General features: G+C 45.4%; 2 protein-coding genes across 3 annotated transcripts in view; both read right to left on the reverse strand.

Annotated features, from left to right (window-relative positions):
* The window catches only part of TK2 (thymidine kinase 2), a 1,024,677-nt gene that overhangs the window by 193,777 nt on the left and 815,702 nt on the right, over nucleotides 1-15,198 (reverse strand). The gene's annotated exons all lie outside the window — the stretch shown is intronic.
* Nucleotides 1-15,198, reverse strand: part of DYNC1LI2 (dynein cytoplasmic 1 light intermediate chain 2) — a 29,616-nt gene that overhangs the window by 4,810 nt on the left and 9,608 nt on the right. For both annotated transcript variants that reach the window (XM_021093420.2, NM_001243620.1), the window contains 7 exon segments: nucleotides 9,653-9,822; nucleotides 7,806-7,899; nucleotides 5,512-5,647; nucleotides 2,847-2,958; nucleotides 2,011-2,070; nucleotides 1,221-1,262; nucleotides 699-816 (listed from right to left, as the gene is read on the reverse strand). In XM_021093420.2, coding sequence (XP_020949079.1) covers nucleotides 699-816; nucleotides 1,221-1,262; nucleotides 2,011-2,070; nucleotides 2,847-2,958; nucleotides 5,512-5,647; nucleotides 7,806-7,899; nucleotides 9,653-9,822 — 732 coding nt within the window.

Genomic DNA, 15,198 nt, shown 5'->3' on the forward strand with positions numbered 1-15,198 from the left:
ACATGCACTGACTAAGTGTTATGTCCTACCACTGCTTAGGCAAATTACATGTTAGCATAATTAATAAATGGAAACCCGTTTAGGTTTCCCACCTGTTCAGAGGCATGATAGATAACTTGTGTTTCACATCATCTCCTGTCCATGAAGCAGTGTTCGCAAAGTTTCATAAGCCCATAACATTACAAAGCTGCTGTGAAAAGTTCTCATTCAGAATGGAAGACAGTTACTGAACATGCAAGAATTAAATACAATTTTGAGGGTTTTACTGCAGCCAGCATCTTTGGGTAGTAAGTCACTTGGCTATGGGCTACTTAAACTAGTAAGTAATTGAGCGTGACAAAATAATGACAATTCATAAATGGTAATAATGTAATCTTAATGAGAAACATAACTGAGAACTAAAAATACACATTTTAAAGTGACTTCTTACACTGTATTCTTCTCTGAATACAGAGAGGCCTAACCAAAGTCTTATACAAAGCCAGATGCAAGGGCCCCAATTCCAAGAAAGGAATAGGCCCTGATCTCTGCCAACCATAGGGGTCCCTCTCTCTAAGAGAGAGGAAGTGGAAAGAGACCTTCCTGGGGAAAACAGCTCAGCTGCTGTGACTCTCCACTTTCTAAATCCAGCTAAACAGCCGCTAAAGCAGGAATGAGGCCCAGGACTAAACCACTCTCCCAAGAGAGAGGATACATACTTTTGATGTTTGGGTCCGGCTTCTTGACTGACGTGCCTGGGGAGGCACTAGGCACACTGGCTGGCCCTCCCCGGCCCTGGGTTCTTGGAGAGCCAGAGGGTCCTCTTGCAGGGGATTCCTAAGTCCAAAACCAGCCCAAGTCACACACAGGCATAAAAATAACAGAAAATAGATACTCCAAAAATGAAGACATGCTTCTGCAGGGTATTTTTCACAGTCTAGAGAGAAGGGTGGCAGGAACAGGAGTTTGTGCTCAGCTCAATCCCTTTTAGATCCCAATTTCTCCTGAGAGAAGAGATATCAAGATAACAAAGCCTGTTCACTTTAACTCCCAGAGCTGTACTCTCTCATCAGACATTTCCTGAGTTCCTATCATGTTCCTGGCCCTGGGCGTTTAGGGAGACCAAATTCCTTCTGAAAATACAAAAGCCCATACAAACATAAGCTCTCATGAATAACGATAGAAAGTTTGAAGAAACCCATAACATTAGCCCTTGACCCTGTTTAGTTTCAGGTACTCACGGAGGCTCTTGTGGGCGTGGCTGGCTGCTTGGCAAGGAGTGACTGCAAAGAGAGGGATATACCAGCCATTAACCAAGGCAGAGTACACCGAAGGTCTAGAGAAATACTTACTTCTGAGCATCCCACTAGAGGGCACAGTTAGTAACAACCAAGTCATAGATTCTACACTATAAATGCAAAAAATTTCAACCAGTTTGGTGTATGATGGGGGGGAAAAAAAAAAAGCTGCCCAGTAACCAGTTCTGAAGCTAAAGAAGCATGGAGAGCTCAGACAGGAGGAAAAGTTGGCAAGAGAACCATCAGCAATCCCTGCTCATCTGTGACTTGTCAAACAGGAGTCTTTAGTGCAACAGCGAAGTGCGACTGGGTCTGCACTCTCAACTGTCAGCCTCGGAAGTTACTCTCCTCACCCACACAAACAACGTGTGCATCAGCTCACTTGCCTTGACAGACAGGGTTGTGTGGGGCAATGGGAAATAATGGAAGGGAGGTCAGGGCATATAGTAGGCAAACTGTCAACATGGAAAACACTATGCCAAAACCCCTAAATTTCCAGAGAGATCGAGTACTTAAGACACTGCTAAGGCTACCACTGTAGGAGAATCTGCCAAGCAGGCAGGGGATCCTCTCAGGGATCTCCTATTCAGTAGCAATCCTAGAAAAAGGAGGGAACCAGGAGAAGTGAGAGCAATCCTTTGTCCCCAAAAGCTCTCTGTGGTACCCCAACCTCGCCCTAGGACCTGGCATTTCACTCACGAGAAGGGCTCTGCTCTGGCCTCACTGGTCTTACCTGTTGCTTCATTAGGAACACCTGCTCATCCTCAGCTGCCAACTCTTTGTCGTGGACTAGCTGTGAAGTGAAGCAACACACACTTGACTGTGGTCACCGGCCAAGAACACCCTAACTGCCAAAGTTCACACTGAAAGGAGAATCATGGGCTTGTGTCTCAACACGGGTTTGGGGAGTCACTGTGGAGAATTAAGTTTTTCTAGCCTGGCAAAGATCCTGTTCCAAGATCAGGGTTGGCATGTAGCCAAATGACATTTTCAGTCTGGTAAGGTTCTAAACAATACCAACCTCCCAGATCATGGTCTGTAGGAGCTCACAGGAGCAAGGAGGATCTATTAACAGTAATCCAGGGGCTCTCCATCATTCATGCTCCACCGCCTGAAGCCATTTACCTAACACCAGATTTAATCTAAAGACTTTCTTTAAAGTTCTTGGATTATTTTTTACCCCCCCCCCCAATGTTTCAATTGTATGACTTATTTCTTTTCCCATTAAAAACACCTACAACTCCTAGGGAGTTCCTGCTGGGGTGCATCGGAAACAACCTGACTAGTACCCATGAGGATATGGGTTCAATCCCTGGCCCTGGGTTAAGGATCTGGTGTTCCCGTGAGCTATGGTGTAAGCTGCAGACACGGCTGATCTGCAGATCTACCATTGCTGTGGTTGTAGCGTGGGCTGGCTATGGCTTTGATTCAATCCCTAGCCTGGGAACTTCCGTATGCCCTGGGTGCAGCCGTAAAAAAAAAAAAAAAAAAAAAAAAAAAGGCAACCCCCACCCCCAAAACAAAAAAACCCCGACTTACAACTCCTATTAAAGTGATTGATTTGGGTACCTTTCTCACAGGAGGTTTCACAATAAAGTCTTCATATGCATCTTCTGGTTTCACAGTTGTGAAATTTTCATGTAAAATAGCTATTTTCTTTTCATTGTCCCAGCCTGCAGGTCTAAAGGCAAAGAGATAGGGATTGACTTGCTTTTCCTGGGACTGCCTTACAGAATACTCAGCCCACTCTAGAATGACATCCTTTACCACAGTATCTGGTCTCTAGTTGCTTGGACTGGCTTGTACCTTTTGGCAGACAAGCCACTATTCCCTGCAGGTACAGTCCATCAGCTCAACCTTGCAGGTCCTGCTCCATACTGAGTTCACAGACTGAAGGAGCCAAAGTGAGATCCTACTGAGTATACACGCTGACCCACAGGAAGTGTTCAGAGCTTTTCCACAACTCCACCCAGAAGAACAAGGACATAATAGGACCCTGTTCTAACAGAGTGGAGAATACAGAGCTGCACAGAGGACAGAGCTCAAGATGGGATGGTTTCTCTTGGGCTTTGGCATAGAGGCACCCCTGTGAGCTGTTTCTCTGAAAACTCCTCTTCCTGATAAGTTTTCTTATGAATTGGTTAATTTTACTGATGTGGGAATATGTGCCCTGGAGCTGAGGGGTGGGTAGTAAGACCCACCCTGGGCCTCAAACCAGAAGGACACAAGTTCTTAAGGATCCTACCTGGATGCTGCCCAGCTTGACACTGCAGGGGAGAATGGCACCAGGTTCCATTAAGTTAAGCAACAGCCCAGAGTAAGGAGCAACTGTAAAATGCTCGACGTGGTATAGTTTTGAATTTTAGAAGCTCTAAAAGATGGTAACCAATTGTTCTCATAGGCCTTTCATACTCCAACTCCTGAACCACAGCTCTATAACCAAGAAGGTACTCAGCCAGGGAGCTCCACCCAAATGGCTCTGCTGACTTCACTGGTTCCCCAACAGGCAACTACCAATAGGACCAAAGGTGCAAAAGGACAGAGCATGGTCAAAATACTGTCCTGACCCATGTCACCTTCAGAAGCTTTGAGCTTCTTCTCCACTCCAGACCAGCCCTGAACCCCACCAGCTCTTCCTCCTCAGGATCACATGTAACTTGGGTACTGACTGACTCCAAAAGCACAGCACTCACTGAAAGCTTGCAGGTTTGGTGTCAGCCTGATCACGCTCAACAATTCTCTAAGATCAGTCCAAGTCTCTAAGCCTGCTGTCTGGAAACTGCCCTTTTCCAGTGAGGCTCTCCTCTTCAGTCCTCTAAGAGCTCTTGGCTTTCACACCTTCAGCCTCCTTGTAGACTGTCCCTCCCGCCCTTCCATTCCTGCTGGCCTGTCTGGCACACGCACCATTTCTCCTTCCAGCACCACCCCTCTGGTCTCCCTGCCACACTGCCCCTCCTATCCCATTACTGCCCTACCCCTTCTTGCCTGTGTGTGTCCCTTACAATGCCATGTGCAGGGACCATAGCTCATTCATTTCTGTGTCCTCAGCACAGAACCTGGTCACCTAGGAGGTGCTCAGTATTTGTCGAATGAACTATAATTCTTTTTTAAGTCAAGAGGACATCTAAGGAGTTCCTGTTGTGGCTCAGTGCATTATGAACCCAACTAGTATCCATGAGGATGCGGGTTCGATCCCTGGCCTTGCTCAGTGGGTTAAGGATCCAGCGTTGCTGTGGCTGTGGCGTAGGCCAGCAGCTACTGCTCCAATTCAACCCCTAGCTCTCGAACTTCCATATGTTGAGGGTGCGGCCCCAAAAAGCGGGAAAAAAAAAAAAAAAAAAAAAAGAAAAGAAAGAAAAAAAAGCTATTTAAGCCTGAAAACACTGATCTACTAGCACAAGACATCTTAGTGACCACAGCTTCAACATTTATTTATACACCCATAACACTCGTCATCCTCCTGTAAGAGAATGACGCAAATTCGGGCAAATAAGTATACAAGTCTCTGCCCAGGACAAATAGCCCCAGTGGCTCGCAAAATATGAAATGCCAGAAACACAAAGAATGTTCAGTACAGCTAAAATCCAAGCTGATGGGGCACCAGGGTGGGTGCAGTAATCCCTGCCAATGGATGCCAATAAACCAGATGATTCAACAGAAAATATTCAGGATCCCCAAAGCGCCCATTCTCTATACTTCAACTCCCTCCCTCAGCCAGTATCTTTACCTGAGTTGATTATAAGTGGCAAAAATGTTTTGGCAACTTGCTCTCAGAGAAAAAAGACAGCACCCCTGATCTCACTCCACCCACTTCCCTCAGACTGGACGTAGAATGGCAAGTAATCTGGAAAGGAGCAGAGCAAGGAAGGAGGGTGTACCTATGAGGTCTAGCCCCAAGCATTTTGCCCCAGGGCAGGAGAAAGCTGGCTGCATAAGACAGAGACAGAGGCATCTTACTTGGAAGGATAAAATGTAAAGAGCAAATGTACCATAAAAAGAAGCATCTGACAAGAGTTCCCAACATGGTGCAAAGGGATTGGTGGCATATCTGCAGTGCCGGGACGCAGGTTCAATCCCTGGCCCAGCACAGTGGATTAAATGATCCAGCATTGCCACAGCTGTGGCATAGGTGAGAACTGTGGCTCGGATCTGATTCCTGGTCAGGGAACCCCGTACGCCTTGGGGTACAAAAAAAGGAAGAAGAGTTTGAAAGCATCACCTATAAAGAACTCACATAAAAACTGCTTCCTTTTCCACAACTAAGGCAGGCGTGGTAAAGTGGAAACCGTATGTTTTATGAACAATGTACTTATACAACAAGTCGAGGTTTTTCTCTTCCTTCACTGATGTGTAAATCAAGGCCGCTCCATCTAATCAATCTGCTTAAGGAAAACCAATTCATTGCAGGGGAGAAAAAGGCAAACACATACAAGCACAATCCTCAAAGTACTAGTCATGGGTTGTTCAGTTTTTGATTAATACATGATTAACAGAAAGTGTTAAAAGTTTTAAAAATGAAAAAGGTAATAGCAACAGATGAACCAGGTTAAAAGCGTAAAGCATGTGATAGCAGGCCATGTAGTTCATTTTTTAACATGTGAACTGTTGTCTTCTGCCCATCAGACTGCTTTCCTAGCAGTCAACCTGATGGGTCTGAGGCTAGTCCTGGGAAACCCTCAGCATATCCAACCTATACAGATTCTTTCCCAGAGAGATGCTCACACATGCTTAAGTCAAGCACACCTTTTATGAGAAATGGGTAGCTAGGTGTTAGTGGCACCTGCCACTGAGCTAGACAAGCCAAAGGGCCCCAAGGAAGTAGTGGGAGCCATCCTTTTTCTCCTCCACCCAGGGTGTGGGACGAAGGCACCAACTGCTATTGGATTTTCATAGAAACAAATTCAAAAAGCTGCTGACACAGCATCTCTCTCATGGAAAGACAAAACATAACAAAACATAAACACATAGGAGATCCTGTAGCATCTAAAACATATCCTGGGAGTTCCCATTTTGTCTCAGCAGATTAAAAGCCTGAGTAGTATTCATGAGGATACAGGTTCAAGCCCTGGCCTCACTCAGTGGATTAAGGATCCATCACTGCTGCAAGACATGGCTGGTGGCAGATGCAGATGGGATCTGGCATTGCTTTGGCTGTGGCTTAGACTGGCAGCTATAGCTCTGATTAGACCCCTAGCCTGGGAATCTCCATATGCCAGGTGCAGCCCTAAAAAGAGCAATCAATCAATCATGTAACTAATCTTTTCTACAAAAAAAAGTTTAAAAATATTTCCGGAGTTCCGTCATGGCTCCTCGACTAGTATCCATGAAGATGTGGGTTTGATCCCTGGCCTTGCTCTTTGGGTTAAGGATCTGGTGTTGCCATGAGCTGTGGTGTAGGATGCAGGTGCAGCTTGGATCTGGCATTGCTATGGCGGTGGTGTAGGCTGGCAGCTGCAGCTCTGATGGACTCCTAGCCTGGGAATTTCCATATGCCATAGGTGCGGCCCTCAAAAGACAAAAAAAAAAAAAAAAAATCCAAGACAATAAAATTTGGTAATGAAAAATTATCACATAACGGCTTCTTCGTTTTTTGTTTTGGTTTTTCTTTTTAGGGCCACAAGTGTGGCATATGAAGTTTCCAGGTTAAGGGTTGAATTGGAGCTACACCTGCCAGCCTATGCCACAGCCACAGCAATACAGGATCTGAGCTGCATCTGTGACCCACACTACAGCTAACAGCAATGCCCGATCCTTAACCCACTGAACAAGGCCAGGTATCGAACCTGTGTCCTCACGGATACTAGCCGGATTCATTTCCACTGTGCCACAAGGGGAACTCCTGGCTTTCTTCTTAACAGGAAAGCCTATCAAGTGTATAGTATTAAAAATAAAAAGTAATCGAGTTCCCAATATAGCTCAGCAGCAGTGAATCCTACTACTATCCATGAGGATGCAGGTTTGATCCCTGGCCTCGCTCAGTGGGTCAGGGATCTAACACTCCTAAGAGCTGTGGTGTAGGTCACAGACATGGCTTGGATCCTATGTTGCTGTGGCTGAGGCATCGGCTCCCAGTTGAACCTCTGATTTGACCTCTACCCTGGAACTTCCATATGCTGCATATGTGGCCCGAAAATGCAATAAATAAGTAAATGGTAATCAAAAATAGTCACAAATTATTAGGCCTCAAATTCCAACACGGTAAAAATTAAAAAAGTAAAAAGACAGATGCAATTTCTCCCTAGCAGAAGACTGCATTCAGGAAGTTTTATATATATATATATATATATATATATATATATCTGTTTTTGTTGGTGGTAGTGTGCAGCAGCTTGATGTGGGATCTAAATTCCCAGATCAGAAATTGAACCTGAGCCACAGCAGTGAAAGTGCCGAATTGTAACAACTGGACCACCAGGGAGCTCCCAATACTTTATGTCTTTGAGGATGCCGCATTTGGAGAAAGCCTGGATTAGCACACACAGAGGGGAGCCTGTGACCCTGGGCCCCAACACAGCGCCCCAAGGATACACTGGAGGCAGAACCTCCGTAGGTGTGACTGGATGAAGTCAAAGTGCTCGTCCCTGTAATCATGCTCCTTCTCCAGGACACTCACTGCATCACACTGCAGGGAAGAAAGAAAGACTGAGTCATCTTTTTGCCTCTTTGCCTAAAGAAGATGGGAACACTGCCTTCTTCAGAAATAAAGTATCACAGGAGTTCTGTCATGGCGTAGTGGTTAATGAATCCGACAAGGAACCATGAGGTGGCGGGTTTAATCTCTGGTCTCGCTCAGTGGGTTAAGAATACAGCGTTGCCATGAGCTGTGGTGTAGGTTACAAATGCGGCTCGGATCCCGCGTTGCTGTGGCTCTGTTGTAGACCGGCAGCAACAGCTCTGATTAGACCCCTAGCCTGGGAATCTCCATATGCTCCGAATGCGGCCCTAGAAAAGGCAAAAAAAAAAAAAAAAAAAAAAAAAAAGAATGAAAATATCATAGCTCCAAAGATGGCAGCCATAGCCCAAAATCCAAACATTAATTATATAAATATGGAAGTTACGAAAAGCAACTGGAGATCTTCCTTCAGTCTAGGCCTCGGTTTCCATATCTGTAAAGTGGGACTATAACAGCCCTGATCACCTGACAGCTGTTCTAAGAATCAAACGAAGTCACATTGGGAAATGGGCCCAATGGACACAGCTGGGCACGGCATACTCCACAGGACTCCATTCTCACAGAACACAAAGTGAAGGCACATGCTGTGGTTGGGCAACCTAGTGGCTCTGATTAGGATTAAAGAATTTTTGAAACGTAAAATTTTTTTTTTTTTTTTGTCTTTTTGCCTTTTCTAGGGCCGCTCCCTCGGCATATGGAGGTTCCCAGGCTAGGGGTTGAATCGGAGCTGTGACCTCCAGCCTACGCCAGAGCCACAGCAACGCGGGATCCGAGCCGCATCTGCAACCTACACCACAGCTCACGGCAATGCTGGATCGTTAACCCACTGAGCAAGGGCAGGGACTGAACCTGCAACCTCATGGTTCCTAGTCGGATTCGTTAACCACTGCGCCACGACGGGAACTCCCATAAAATGTTTTTAAAGCAATTTCTTTTTCATTTCTAAGAGACACAACTTTCTATGTAACTACCCTGAATTTCTATTCCCACCTCAATATTTTACAAATCTGAGTCCCCTGTTCCTTCTTTTCTAGTATTATTATGTTCCTTTCTGAAAATAACCTCGTCAGAGACTTTAGAGGCCAAAAGAACTCTGCTTTTCTGAGTTACTTTTTTACCTCTAGTTTGAGCTAAATGAACTGGTTTACACAGCTTTAAGAAAAGTACTTTTATTTATTTATGTATTTTTTTTAGAACTGCACCTGCGGCACATGGAAATTGCCAGGCCAGGAGTCGAATCAGAGCTGCAGCTGTCGGCCTACACCACAGCCACAGCAACATGGGATCCGAGCCACGTCTGCAACCTACACTACAGCTCATAACAACACCAGAGCCTTAACCCACTGAGCAGGGCCAGGGACTGAACCCAAGTCCTCACAGATATTAGCTGCGTTTGTTACTGCTGAGCCACAACGGGAACTCCTAAGAAAAGTACTTTAGTTTCAAGGTGGATTCACTCAGTAAATTTTGACAGTGCTTCAATAAGAAATTAACCTGTGCTATAAGTAAATGTCATGTTTTTTCAGCAGCAATGTTAAATGACAAAATTTTCTATCCTGACATATTCAAGGTACTGTAATAAATCTCAAATTAACCCAACAATCCCTTGGGAAAACACCTAACTAAAGCTTCTCAAAGTTTCTTTCAAATGGTGACTGTTCACTGGCCAAACCCAGATAAGCTTACAATCCCTGGCACATACCTTTGTGCACACTACCAATACGGGGACCCCCAGGTTATGAGTCAGCACATTGTCACCAAGAGGCAGGGCAACATTTTCTTCATCAGGACCTGAGGTCAGAGGGCCTCTTCTCTGTGGGGAACCTTGAGAACCTTCCTCAGGCTCGATATAGTCTTGAAAATCTTTCATAACTACAAGTGAAAAAAAGGAAAGAGAATTATACATACACACATACACATAATAAAATGCACATGCCAGGTTTAGAAAACTAGTAAGCACAGAACACAATTCTTTTTATTTTTTAAAAAAAGTTTATAGTTGATTTACAATGTTCTGTCAATTTCTGCTGTATAGCCAAGTGACCGAGTCATACATATATATTCTTTTTCTCATATTAACTTCCATCATGTTCTACCACAAGTGACTGGATATAACAGCAGGACCTCATTGCTTACCAATTCTAAATGTAATAGCTTGGAGTTCCAGTCATGGCTCAGTAGTTAACGAATCTGACTATGAACCATGGGTTGCGGGTTCGATCCCTGGCCTTGCTCAGTGGGTTAAGGATCCAGCATTGCCGTAAGCTGTGGTGTAGGTTGCAGACTCGGCTCAGATGCTGCATTGCTGTGGCTGTGACACAGGCCGGCAGCTACAGCTCCAATTCAACCGCTAGCCTGGGAACCTCCACATGCCATGGGAGCGGCCCTAGAAAAGGTAAAAAGACAATAAGTAAATAAATAAATAAATGTAATAGCTTGAATCTACTAACCCCAAACTCCCAGTCCAACCCACTCCCTCCCCCTCCCCGGCAATGAGAAGTCTATTCTCCATGTCTGTAAGTCTCCAAAACACAACTCTTTAGTTTTAACAAACTTCCTAATTACATCCTACTTAACTATAATTTTAGGGATTTAGGGATGGTGATGCAAAATCCTAATTGTGACATATTCAGTCTGAGCATTAAAACCCCAGAGCAGCAAAGACATTCTCCTAGACATCTCCCATTGTATCCAACTCTTAATAATTAAGCAGGTTTTTTTAAACTCCTAAGGCTAAGGAGTTCCCTGGTGGCCTAACAGTTACGACTTGTTAGGCTTTCACTGCTGTGCCACAGGTTCAATCCCAAGTCTGTTCTGGGAACTGAGATCCCAAATCAAGACTAGGAGTTTCCTGGTGGCTTAACAGTTAGGATTTGGTGCTTTCATGGCTGTGGCCCAAGTTCAATCTCTGGTTTGGTCTAGGAACCAAGATTCTACATCACGCTGTTGAATGCTGTGGCAAAGACAAACAAAAAACAACAAACAAAACTCCTAAAGTTTCAATAGTTCCTATTATGAAAACAAACACTTTCTTAATTCAACAGAGGCAACCATCAGAAATAGGTTTTAGCTTACAAAACTCCTCAAAGTTCGAGGAGTAGAAATAGTAAAACCACCTGAATTCCACAAGAATCTGCTGTCTCCCAACAGCTGAGGTATGTCCATGCTAAAGAGCAAGGTGGGGAGTTTCTGTCATGGCACAGTGGTTAACGAACCCGCCTAGGAACCATTAGGTTGCAGGTTCGATCCCTGGCCTTGCTCAGTGGGTTAACGATCCGGCGTTGCCGTGAGCTGTGGTGTGGGTCGCAGACGCAGCTCGGATCCCGAGCTGCTGTGGCTCTGGCGTAGGCCAGCGGCTACAGCTCTGATTAGACCCCTAGCCTAGGAACCTCCATATGCCTCGGGAGTGGCCCTAGAAAAAGTAAAAAGACAAAAAAAAAAAAAAAAAAAAAGAGCAAGGTGGGACTTGTCCGGCACCACCTCCATCTCCTCATCATTCTCACTCTTGTGGACTCAAGTTTCATCTTTAGGAGATCCTGAGTCACATGTGTCACAGACCTGTTCCTACCTAACACAAGAAGGAGTAAGTGGTACAACCCTGGCATATACAGTTACTACTTTGGCCAAGGGTAATGCCTGTGGCAATGCCACAGGAGGGCCTTCAAGCTGAGAGTGATCCATAGCCTCGGTTAAGACAAGTGAACAGGAGTTCCCTTTGTGGAGCAGTGGTTAACGAATCCGACTAGGAACCATGAGGTTGCGGGTTTGATCCCTGCCCCTGCTCAGTGGGTTAAGGACCCGGCGTTGCCGAGAGCTGTGGTGTAGGTTGCAGATGCAGCTGGGATCTTACGTTGCTGTGGCCCTGGTGTAGGCTGGTGGCTACGGTTCTGATTAGACCCCTAGCCTGGGAACCTCCATATGCTGCGGAAGCGGCCCTAGAAAAGGCAAAAAGACAAAAACAAAAAAAAAAAAGACAAGTGAACAAAAGCCCACAAACCTGTGCCTTTTCCTAGATGCTTCAAGGTCACATGTCATGTCCCAGAGAACAAGATATCATGTATTAGGTACCATGTTCCAGAGAACAAGGACATGATAATTAAAGTTACTTCCAGCCGGGGGAACAAAGAGGCATGTTGTGGTTGAGAGTAAAAGGCCTTTTGGTCCTTAAGTCCTGTTGTGTGCAGAAGAGCTGCCTGTGGCTCAGATCCTGCGTTGCTGTGGCTGTGGTGTAGGCTGGCAGCTATAGCGCCAATTCGACCCCTAGCCTGGGACCCTCCATATGCCGTGGTACGGCCCTAAAGAGACCAAAAAAAAAAAAAAAAGCATTTTAACAAATCTTCACTTCTACAAAAAAATACTTAACTATGTGGGTAATATCTATGACTGCCCCAGTTCATGTGAGACACTCAACCAGGGCTTCCAAGACAGTGAGCATGGCCGAGCCTACAACAGGTTACAGGTAAGCTCAGTGACTGTGCGAAGTGAGCAGGGGCAGGGCAGCTCCAGCAGTCTGTTCCATGAACCTGCACTAGCTAGCATGCTACATAAACTGTGCTGTATTCTACATATGCCATGATGTGAAAATGGTTGGGAAACTCTGGGTTAGATGATTCACTCTCTGAAGGAATGACTTAATAATGGCTATCCAAAGACAGTAGGAAATGTATATGTGGTTTTTTTTGGCCGCATTCATGGCATGTGCAAGTTACAGGGCCAGGGATCGAACCCATGCCACAGCAGTGACAACACCAGATCCTTAACATGCTGAGCCACCAAGGAACTCCCACATGTGTTTTTAATAATTCAGCATTTTTTTATGGCCGCACTTGCGGTGTACGGAGGTTCCCAGGCTAGGGGTCGAATGGGAGTCGCAGGTACCAGCCTAAACCACAGCCACAGCAACACCAGATCTGAGCCTTGCCTGTGACCTACACAACAGCTCACAGCAATGCCAGATCCTTAACCCACTGAGCAAGGCCAGAGATCGAACCCGCAACCTCATGGATTCTAGTTGGGTTGTTAACCTGCTGAACCACGACAGGAACTCCAATGATTCAGCATTTTAGAAAGTTAAGTTAGAAGGCAGAGGTAATGAAAAGAAATGACAATAAAACACTGAGGACTGTAATACATACCACAGTATGAACAACTTCTCTCTAGATGGTGGGAGGGCCAGGATTTCTCAGTAGGAGCCATCAGCACACCTGGGCTCCCCTGTAGCTTCAGATGGGAGTAGGTATGGGTGGGAGACTGCAGCACCCTCTACCCAAACTGCTGCAGCCTCCTCCTCTTCTTTTCCCTCCTACCTCACTGATTATTCACTGGTTCTACCGTTCTGAGAAGATCCCACAGAGAGCACAGAAGCTTTTCTATCTGATAAGCAAGGGAAGCCCATACATAAAGCAGGAAAGATAAGACTAACGTACACAGAAGCACCACCTCCTGGCAGCTTAGAGGCTGCTCTGCCCTTCCCCTCACTCAGACAAATCTTGCAGCCAAACAGCTGCCACAGACTCAGGACCACTGAGGAAGCTAATCTGGAAAAAGAGTGGCCAGCCATGGAGCAGACTCAGCAGACTGGAATCTAGTCTTGGGTCGGAAAGCAGGTTGGGTGACAGCCCTTTGCTCATTCAATACCATACCTAGATACCAATTAATCTGGAAAGTCCTCTAAAGCAAGAAGATGGCCAAAGGCTGTATTAACATGTAACCTAAAACCAGCACTAACAAAGGCACTCCTTCAACATGCAACACAAAGGCCTGACTACCATTCCAAACATCTCAGAGGATGGGCGGTGAAAACAAGAGAGGCCCTCAGGTTAACCACAGTCACGAGGCATGGATGTGGTTCCAGCAATCGCTGGCTGTCCTCCAGTGTCCTTTCCCCTCTTCCTCCTTACAACCAAACCAAACCCTGATATTCAGAATACATGGCCACACAGACTGCAATTCCTTGTCTCCTTAGGAAGACAGTAGGCACTAGCCCTTCAACCCTTCTTTGAGCTTCCTCCACCCTGCTGCCTAGAATATGGATGTGAAGGCTAGAGCTCAAGTTGCCAAGAGGAAGAGAACCACACCCTAGAGATGACACAGCAGTAAGGAGAAAGGAGCCAGGGTCTTTGACCTATCTTTCCAGAGCTGCTTTCCAGGCCTGAACTACCTACCTCTGAATTTCATTTACAGGAGCAAGAAATAAAATCCAGTATTGTTTAGCCCACTGTTATTCTGGGGTTTGTGTCACATGCAGTTCAATCTAATCCTAAGTGACACAGACATCAATGACTAAGATCACAAAATAAATTCAGTGTGTCATGAGAACACAAGCTCCCCAGGAGCAGGCACCTTGTCTGCCCTATATATCCATAATGCCTAGAACAGACCTGGCATCAGGCAAACACTTTCCCTATCTGGGAAACAAAAATATCCTTGGCTCAAAGTCTTTTTTTTTTTTTTTTTCTATTTTAACAAATCTTTACAAGTTTATAATTCTAAGAAAAGAGGTTCAGAAATGGAACTCTCTAGTGCATTAACCCACTAATCTGGGTTTGATGCTAAATGTGCAATCAAAGGAAAACAGCTCTTCAGCCTCAAAACTACTCTCAGAAGTTGTCTTTGGGGTCTCTATTTCTGGGGAAAAAGAAGCTTTATCTGGAAAGGTCAGTGTTTGAGGAAAGACATGCTGAGCTGCATAACAATCAAGGTAGTACACATGCGGGTATCCTAGGAAACACACATGCACACAGCAAACTAAAGAATTATTATGTCAAACTTCCTGTTTTAGCTAAAGTGGGATATGAGCAAGGTAAAGTTATGACAAGAAAACACATACCAAGAGATCTGATTTGAAAAATGCATCAAAACTTCTAAATCCTTCTGCCAGGAATTGTGAAGATCCTGTGTGCCAGGCCCCAGAAGCCCTCATTAACTCACTAAAAGGAATGATGTCATCCTGTGGAAATAAGCCAGGCTGAGCCAAGACTGCCCTGGCCAAGAGGGCTGCCACCGTCACAGCTCCAGCCTCTGCCCCTCCCACTTCCCTGGCAAGTGGACAGAAGCTGATGTAACTGCACAGAAGCAAGGAAAAGGGAAAACAAGCTTCTGAACCACATTAAGGAGAAAAATCCAAAAAACAAACAAAAACTTCCTTTAAAGTTCTTTGTTCTTGGGAGTTTTCTTGTGGCACATCATGTTAAGGACTAAGGACTGGGTGTTGTCACTGCAGTGGTCTGGGTCACTGCTGTGGCTCGG

Source organism: Sus scrofa, chromosome 6 (assembly GCF_054392235.1).
Source record: "Sus scrofa isolate SSC_HxYL_T2T_F1_AM1 chromosome 6, Sscrofa_HxYL_maternal_Yorkshire_Landrace_v2.0, whole genome shotgun sequence".
Lineage (NCBI taxonomy): Eukaryota > Metazoa > Chordata > Mammalia > Artiodactyla > Suidae > Sus > Sus scrofa.